Raw genomic sequence first — 9,210 nt, 5'->3', positions numbered from 1 at the left:
TATATATATATATAGAGAGAGAGAGAGAGAGAGAGAGAGAGAGAGAGAGAGAGACTTGAGATCATGTGAGACCAATAGTTTTTGTGAGTACCGTAAAATCAATTCTCAACTCTTGGATTAGATTTATAATCGTCAGATCTGAACATTCATAAACGTCTCGAGACTTCTCAATAATTACAAAAATGCCACCGTACAACTTTAGACCATTAGATCATTAGTTTATAAAGTTGATCAATGAATATAAATTGGTCTTATGGGTCTCACGAAAAACCGTTGGTCTCACGTGAACCCAACCCTATATATATATATATATATATATGATTTTAATTGAAGATATCTTAAACAATTAATTTGCTGAAACACCTGGCCAACAAGTGTATATTATAACGACGTTTTAACAAGGAAACCCTGCATTGCATCTTGTCAAAATCTTTACTATTTTCTTTATATTCAATACCTACACCTTCTTAAACATTCACATTTAAACTATATACAATAATTCATAACTTTAACTCTACTAATTAATTAATACGGTTAATTATTCCATCCCTTTTGGCTTTTGTTAATAAAGAAACCTTAATGTATCATTCGAAGCTCGATCAATCACGGTGATGAACGTAAGCAATGATCGTGTAAACTGTCTGTAACACGGTTAGAACCAGAAGAACAAGAGCCGCCACTGCCGATATAAACGACCATGGCGTATCAAAATAAGTGTACCTAAAACTTGCCCATTGTTTGTTTCGTTCGCTCCGAGAATAGAAGTTCACGTCATCGAATAACTGAGCCAAGTAACATGTATCGATTTCGAAAGAAGTATCTTTCCCAATATTGTTAATAAAGGTCGCGACTTCGGCATCTGTACCCAAATAATTCTCGATGATGTTTGATTCACATAAATACCCCACGTCTTTAGATGTATTTATCAAATAATCCAGCAATGTGACGTATGTAGTAAAGTGTCTGGAGCACCCACTGTGACATTGTTCGAATGCCACGGAGTTTAACAGAAATGCGCTCATGAAATCGTCGATGGTTATGGTGGGCATGTGGATTACACCGTGTTTGAAGTTGACGACGAGAAAGCTGTCAGCTTTCCCGGGCTTTAACTTGATCCCTGCTCGACGAAGCTTTGTAATGGTGTGAATGACATGCGAAGGTGGATGGCTGTCGGGCTTCTGCGAGTGCTCGTGTTCTGCGGGAAGGAAAGTCGAACGGAGAAGGTCGAGCAAGTGCTTGGCTTTAATGTTGGCATATTTGTCGAGAATGTTTCCTCGTTGTAGATCGTAATCGAAGAACCCTAAAGCTAAGGTTGCTAGAGTTGAGCACGACTCCTCCTCACCTGGCATCTTTGTCAAATCGAATAAACATTCGAGAACGAAAAATGGGATCTGATTCTCGAGCCTGATCAGATCCCTCAAGAGAAATGGAATGATCCACGACATCGTTTTTAGTGGATCACATTCATCGAACTTTACCGTTCCCCCATTAAACTTTCTAAAAAGTTCAACAAGAAAACAACCATCAAGCACCATCATCTCGATGAACTCATCGATGCCGTAAGGGATGGTCTCAGAGTAACACTCTCGGGCTTTGACCTCGAGCGGTTGTACGGCCTTCAAGTAGTCCTCCAGAACCATCCCTTTGGTTTGAGTTCGGTTCAGTAACTGGCGGAGGAGTCGCCATTTGTGCTCCTCGATCATCTGGAGGTGTGGCTGACCATGGTGGAAGGGTCCAATGGAGATGATGTGAGGTTGGTATGACTTACCATTGATGTCGATTAGGGTTTGAGGAACTTTGAAGATGGAGCAGGTGGACTTGCCGGCTGCCACACTTAGTAGTTTTGGTGTATTTGAAAGTTTGTGTTCCATGGACCTGAGTCGATCCTCGTTGACTTCCCAAATTCTGATGGCATGTTCATCTTCACCTCCTTGCTCAAAATCCATGTCCGTTTTCACAGTATTTCTGAATCAACTTCTTCGTTTGATTTCAAACGTTCGAAGGTATGATATAGTGACGCTAGAAAACACAGAGGATTAACAAGCGTTAAACCCTAAGAAATAGAGAATCCTAGAAACGGTGAACCTTAGAAATATAGATCGAATCCTAGAAACTGGACGAGTTTATTAGCAATTGAGTTAATAAACTCAATGGGAAAAGAGATGAAGTCTTGAAGTTTTATGAGATTATTTCAAACAACCCAAGTTTTACTTTATAAGGTTTTGTTCAACAATAATCAACTAAAGAAATTCACAACTAAGAAGCATACCCCCCTCTCTCTCTCTCTATATATATATATATATATATATATATATAACTAATACGGTTGTTTTAGCATGTTAAATGTGTGATTTTGAACATAGTTTAGGATCTTTCATCAACTAATGTGAAATTACAGTCTTCCTCAATTAATGTCTCTCTAATTTATAAGAACAAAAGTAATATATCTCATCATCGGTTCAGTAATTTGTATCCATGTATCTTTTGTTATCTCATTTTTGCAATATATCAAAAGTTTTAGGTGTAACAGGACCACCGAAAAGATTGCAACTTAAAGTCCTGAAAGTGACCATTAATTTAAACAACACATCGGCCGTCAAAGATGGGCTTCCTTCAACAACCAATGTTCTCTAGATGTTTTAATCACAAGATCAATTTAAACAAGTAGATCAAGAAGATTTAAAAAATTCAAACTAAGATTAAATATTATATATGTGTTTATATTCACTGAATCCATCTTCAATTTGTTCAAGTACTCAAGTGGTAATATATAAATGGTTATGTCAAGTTCTTCACTTTTGGCCTACTTGCTCCATCACAACATGTTGGTGTTTATTAATCCAACATTAAAATACGTTTTTTATTTAATTATATCAAAGATAATTTTAGTTGGAGAATAAATCTCCAACTAACCCTATTATCTCCAATTCTTGGGGAGAAAGATGAGGGTTATGGGGGGTTTAATCCCAGTATAAATACTGGATTAAACCTCTTCCAAACATACATATCGAAAATCTGCTACCTTTCTTTCTCGCTTTTTGCTTCATAGTGCCGTCTTCTTCCTATTTGTTTCCTGTGTTGACTTTGCTTTTAATTTCGATATCAAAGTTGTTGATAAACGAGATATGTCATTGCATCAAATTTTGGAGCTTTGCGACTAGAAGACTCACAACTTAATGGGGTGGTCGTAAAACCCATAAGGACATGTTTATACCGTGCAGTTCTCGCTTCAACATCATTTCAAACAAGTTGGTTTTTAATTTTCGTGTATTACATTTTTCTTTTCAGTTCACTAAGTGAACAACTCTGCTTTTATTTTTTTTCTTATATTGAATCTATTGCGGATGATATATATTCAATCAGTGTGGTGGTAATTGGTTTGGGTTTTCTATTCCGGATAATAAAGTTGTCATCTTGAATAATAAAGTTTTGAACTTTATTGTTTGATTTATCTTTTGAATATTAAAGATTTAAACTTATTTATAAAGATTCAAACTTTATTGTTTTTATCTAATTGTTATTTTTATTAACAATCTTAAAGGTTTTTATACAATGGACTCCGGGAATTACCATATCTTGAACCAAGACATGTTGAAACTTGAAAAGTTCGACGGGACCAGTTATACCCGTTTATGGACGTCCATCGCTTGTTGGTCCAGTCAACCACAAATCTACGGATAAATTAGGAAATTGATAATTATGGTAGTTTGAGTTAAAATTATAATTAGAGGGTTTTTTTAGGTATTTTTAAAAAACTCCTCTCTCCTCTCTCATCTCTCCGACCTCCAATCTCCGGCCTCCGGTGAACATTAATCCGGCAGGTACTAAGTAATCACAAAGATACACAATGTGATACCCATTGTAATATATTATGATACCATTGTGATACCAACTATGATATATATCAACACAAACCTTAAAAACAAAGATACACAATGTGATACCCATTGTAATACACAATGTGATACCCATTGTGATATACTATGATACCGATTTCATCGGAGACCGGAGATTGGAGGTCGGAGAGATGAGAAAGGAGTTTTTTTTAAAAATACCTAATATGTTCTTTAATTATAATTTTAACTCAAGCTACCATAATTATTAATTTTCTAATTTATCCATTGATTTGTGGTTGGGATTGGACCTCACAGTTACCACAGACTAATCAGTTCTCATTTGATTAGGCCCCTATATATATATATATATATAGACACACACGACACAAGATCTCTAGAATTCATAACAGTATTTCAAATAGCAAGAGGATGATATGAAAAATCCAATAATCAACAATTATTTGCTTATATTCACTGAATCCATTTTCAATCTTTTAAAAATGGTTATATGGTCAGAATCAAAGAGATTTAAATAAGCGAAAGTCATCCACGTGTTCGTATTTTAATCAAATATACTTACTATTTTAATCACCTACATGTTGGTGTTTATTATCCTTAGTTGACTTCTCCAAAGTATTTAATCAAAGATATATAAAGTTCGAGTATAGATTATGTAATAAGTAAACGTTATATGTCCTCCTATTTATATTTTAACCCCGTACACTTGGCCTTTGCGACGAAAAGTTCAAAAATTTATGAACGAGGGGCCGATCAAACCCGTTAAGCCCACTTGCTTTGTCGCTCATATTAATTAGCTACATTAACCAAAGTATTTAATCGAAAATTTTGACGACTTTTATCATATGTCTTGATTATATATATTTAAGTTTCCAAAATCAAGATTGATTGTTTCTTGCGTCTTACGCTGCCTGCTATATATATGTATGTATAGGGTCAAGTTCATTGAGATTGGAAAAGAGATGCATGATAAATTCATTGTTGAATGGCTTAATCAATATTCTCAAGTAAAATTAAGTCGTCTCAGAGTTGCTTCAAAGTTATCAAGAAGTAGATTATGGTAAACCAAAGATTATGCAAATTAGAGGGTTAAACAATTGTTTAACAGAGGGATGCAACGTTCTGTCTTCCTGCAAACTTGAGAGGTTTAAGGTGAAAACTGTAAATCATGTACAGACCATAATCAAGAAATAGAAATGAATTATAACTGTTTGGTTCTACCATCAGTTTTTTGTCTCCTTTACAACTATTAATTAAGAAAGGGTGTATGGTTGTTATAAATTAAGTCATCTTAAGTGGCATCATTTCTACATTACATTTTCTAATGTGATCACTTAATTAATAAGAGGAGAGATTTCCAAATGATCTGATCGGGATATGACTACATACACCTGTTTATCCGGTCAACTTAGCTTTCTAGATTATCTTTAGCAGCCTTAACCAAATTACTTATTAATCGAAAATTTCGATATTACTTTTACCATGTCTTCATTTAATCAAAGATATATAGAGTATCAAATCGTGCATTTGAGATTTGGCGCGGCTGATCTAACTTCTGAGCATTCATCGACTTAAGAATTCTTAAATTTTCACAAGTTCAACTATTAAAACATTAAGTATAACTCAATAACGTATACAATATATTTCAATTTACATAATATATTCATATGTTGCTCTTACTCGTGCATTTGGTCCTCATCCAAAATTTGATTTTTCAACAAAACCCGTTAAAGTTTTCGAACCTGCTGCCGCATGCATATGATTTTATACGTGATATTAGTGTACAATCATATGTGATTCAGTCATTCTCTTACTTTTTTAAATATGTGTCATTTTTGTATAAACCTAACACACACACTCTCTCTCTCTCTCTCCCTATATATATATATATATATATATAKAGAGAGAGAGAGAGAGAGAGAGAGAGTTTGAGCATAAATTATGTAATAAGTAAATGTCATATGTCATCCATTATATATATACTAGAAGGGTACTCGTGCAATGCAGCGAGATACATCTTGACTTTAATGTCTCGTTTTATTTTGTTTTTGTGGATGTTATAATGTGGTTTTCAGAAAATGATAATGTTTTTATTTTTAATAATTTTTTATGAAAAATATCATAAAAAATTTAAAAAAATATATTCATATTAGTATCAAGTTAACTATTTAAAAATTATTGTCTTTTTATAATTTCTTTAAGCAATTTTTTTATTATAATTTAATTTAGATTCAATAATGAAGTAATTTATATTTAGTTTAATAATGAATTTTTTTTATAAAGATAATAATTAATTATTTTGTTAGAACTTCATAATTATCCTAATTATATTTTAGATCTTTTATATTTTAAAATGTGATGTTTATCCTCTATTTGATTATGTTTATCCCCAGTTAGTTATACGAATTCAAACATCGAGCTTTAATAAGTTGTACTTATACATAATTTATTTGTAATCTTGAATTTTAAGTAATATGCATCAATAAACAGTACTTCATGCATAAAAAATGATTTTTAAGAGTTTTTATCAAATACTTTATAATATAGTATATATATATATATATATATATATATCGTGTGAACTTGGCTCTCACACGTCGTCCAATATTAATTCAACCCAATATTCACTTGGTCTTTGCAAGGAAAAGTTGAAAAATTCATGGAGGGAAGAGATTTTAAATTATTCTATTTACCCCACTTGCTTCATCACTGCTTTTCTTTAGCTAACAACCAATGTACTTGATCGAATATTTTGATCGCTTTAATTATTGAATATGGATTGACTGCTTCTTGCCTCTCTATGCCTGCCTGCCTGCCTGCTATATATATATATATATATATATATATATATATATACAAGCCTTGTACATCTTCAACCTCATCAAAAATATTCTCTTTCCTCCTTTTTTCATACATCTACAGCCACCTTGCATTTCATCAGTTCTCAAAACTTGAACACATATTCAAGAGTGAACTCTCAGCCCCGAGAATAAGTTTTGTTGACGGATCCTTAGTTATTTTGTCATGAGAAACGTTCCGCAAAATATGGGGTTCGGTCAGTGCCCTCAATCTACAATTCCCACACCATGTTCTTGTCAAATTCCACTTTCAGGAGATGTAGTTACACCCCAAGATTGCAAACAGCATGAAGCAGAAATAAGAGAGGAAGTGTTTGACAAGCTAAATCAGATTCTTTCCGAGTTTTTGGAACTACAGGATGCAAAAGACAACGGCGTACTACTGCTGAGGAGGAAGATCTTCATTGGGATCGGAAAAGAGACTCGTGATCTCGATAACTTCATTGTTGAATGGCTTAATCAATATTCTCAAGTGAAAGTCATCTCGGAGTTGCTTCAAAGTTATCGAGAAGTAGATTATGATAAACAAGATGTTATGCAAATTAGAGGGTTCAACAATCATCTAATGGAGGGGTGCAACTTTCAGTCTTCGTGCAAACTTGAGCGGTTCAAGGTGAAAACTGTAAATCCTGTACTGACCATAACCAAGAAATAGAAAGAAAAAAAAAACAATAATCATTGTGTTATGGTTGATTTTCTTGTTGCTATGTTTTCATCCTTCTGATTGTATTCTTCCATTTCATTTCAATCTAATAGGGGATAGAAATTTTGCAGTGATTCTAAGAATTCTATATTTGTCGGCTGATATTGTTTAACTGGTTTAAGTTAGACGACACATGTAAGTTTCAAAATAAAACTTAAAAAACCCGGTAAAAAGTTACTAATGCAACGTATAAGAACGTAAATTATAGATCAACACATCGATTCTGTGAATACTTGTGGAACGTAAATAATTATTTAACTGGTTTAAGTTAGACAACACATGTTCATTATCTCACTAGCATTAATATGGGAGTTACAAATGACCAAGAGTTTGCATTTATAGTGGCATTAATTACATTCATAGTAGTGGTTAATTAAGAATACATCTCAGCTTTCCCCCTATAAATTAAAAAACCATTTGATAGATATATAAATCCATAGTCTTGTAACCAATACCCACAAATCACAAAGCATGGCATCCATCAAGCTATACATTGCTCTTTTGTTCATATTCACAATTACTGGTATTCTTTATATTCGGTTTTGCTTAAATATATCCCTTATGCTTGTATCTTCTATCAATATGACATGAGCAATCACAAACAAAAAAAATACCTTTGATATTGAGAAATGATTTAAATCGTTGATAAGATCGTAGTATTGGGTGGGAGATTTGTTTGTTTATGCTTTCTGATAGATTTATTAACATATGACTTGTACCTGTATCTTATTCAGGGACTGAGATGATGGTTGGTGAAGCATGCGTTGAGACATGGGAGACTAATAATTGTTCTGAACCTGACTGTGTTCAGACGTGCAAGATTAGACATGGGTCTTTTGCCGAAGGCCGATGCTTGTTGGTTGATACTTGTCAATGCACTTATAACTGTTAAGATATTTCGACTTTTATATAAGCTAATTTAAATAAAACAGTTATGGTGTATGAACATGTTATTACCGTCCCTTGAATGAATTATATCAGTCGAAAATTAGAGCATTGTGCTTGTGGAAGTCAAGTATCAAGCATTAAAATTTCATAGTTTTAATGTTTGAGCTAGCTATTAAAATCACCAAAAGCCAATTGATGAGTCAATGTGATTCTTGTTTTAGTATAAAAGAAAGAGAACAATAATAAAATATAGTAAGTAATCTGTAATTCGCATAAAATTATAAACCTTTTAAATATGGACGAGTTACAAGTAGATTACCGTGAGCTGCATCAATTGTAATCTAACTATAGCGACGTATCTTTTTTACGATGACAGTACACTAATCCTTCTATGTACAATTTTAAGAATATTTTAAAATATGGCCTTCAAATTCCCCCAACCCCCATGATTCGATGTAACGATAAAATCAATTACCATCATAATATTTACAAACACTTGAAATTACTCTGACAAATTTATTTGGTTTATTGAGTTCGAAACCCTATAAATGAAATAAGAGTACGATGGATAACCTACATCCATGTCGGTCAATATTTTTGAAGTATATAATAATTATATACGATAAATGTTACAAATAAAGTCACGTTTGACTTTTAATAAAATATAGTTGGTATTCACACGAAAAAGCTGAAAAGATTATAATAGAGGAAAAAACATTTACATATAATTGGAGGGAATGAGCATATCTGCTTAGCCTACTTGCTTCTCCCACTTGGTCCATCACTACATGTTGGTGTTTATTATCTTTAGTTGCCTTACCTAAAGTATTTAATCAAAGATACACACACATACATACACACACACACATATATATATATATATATATATATATATATATATATATAT

At 32.9% G+C, this 9,210-nt stretch overlaps 2 protein-coding genes across 3 annotated transcripts in view; one reads left to right on the top strand and one right to left on the bottom strand.

Moving 5' to 3' along the window:
- Positions 1 to 422: 422 nt before the first annotated feature.
- LOC112520347 (UPF0481 protein At3g47200-like) lies at positions 423 to 1,960 on the bottom strand. The gene has a single exon (XM_025128699.1). The coding sequence runs from the start codon at positions 1,944 to 1,946 to the stop codon at positions 600 to 602; it is 1,347 nt and encodes a 448-aa protein (XP_024984467.1). The 5' UTR covers positions 1,947 to 1,960; the 3' UTR covers positions 423 to 599.
- Positions 1,961 to 6,727: 4,767 nt separating this feature from the next.
- LOC112519668 overlaps positions 6,728 to 9,210 on the top strand; it is a 4,624-nt gene continuing 2,141 nt past the window's right edge. Inside the window, exons 1-2 of one of the 2 annotated variants that reach the window (XM_025127884.1) lie at positions 6,728 to 7,325; positions 8,150 to 8,355. In XM_025127884.1, the coding sequence (XP_024983652.1) occupies positions 6,879 to 7,325; positions 8,150 to 8,161 (459 nt within the window). In that variant the 5' untranslated portion in view covers positions 6,728 to 6,878 and the 3' untranslated portion in view covers positions 8,162 to 8,355. Of the gene's footprint in view, positions 7,326 to 8,149; positions 8,356 to 9,210 lie in introns of those variants that run through there. The other variant, XM_025127883.1, reaches the window with a different exon arrangement.

Source organism: Cynara cardunculus (genome assembly GCF_001531365.2).
Source record: "Cynara cardunculus var. scolymus isolate 2C chromosome LG 10, CcrdV1, whole genome shotgun sequence".
Taxonomy (NCBI): Eukaryota; Viridiplantae; Streptophyta; class Magnoliopsida; order Asterales; family Asteraceae; genus Cynara; species Cynara cardunculus.
This window is presented reverse-complemented; position numbering and strand designations above follow the sequence as displayed.

Coding starts and splice junctions, on each gene's coding strand:
- LOC112520347 (XM_025128699.1), bottom strand. CDS start 1,946: ATGGATTTTGAGCAAGGAGGTGAAGATGAACATGCCATCAGAATTTGG.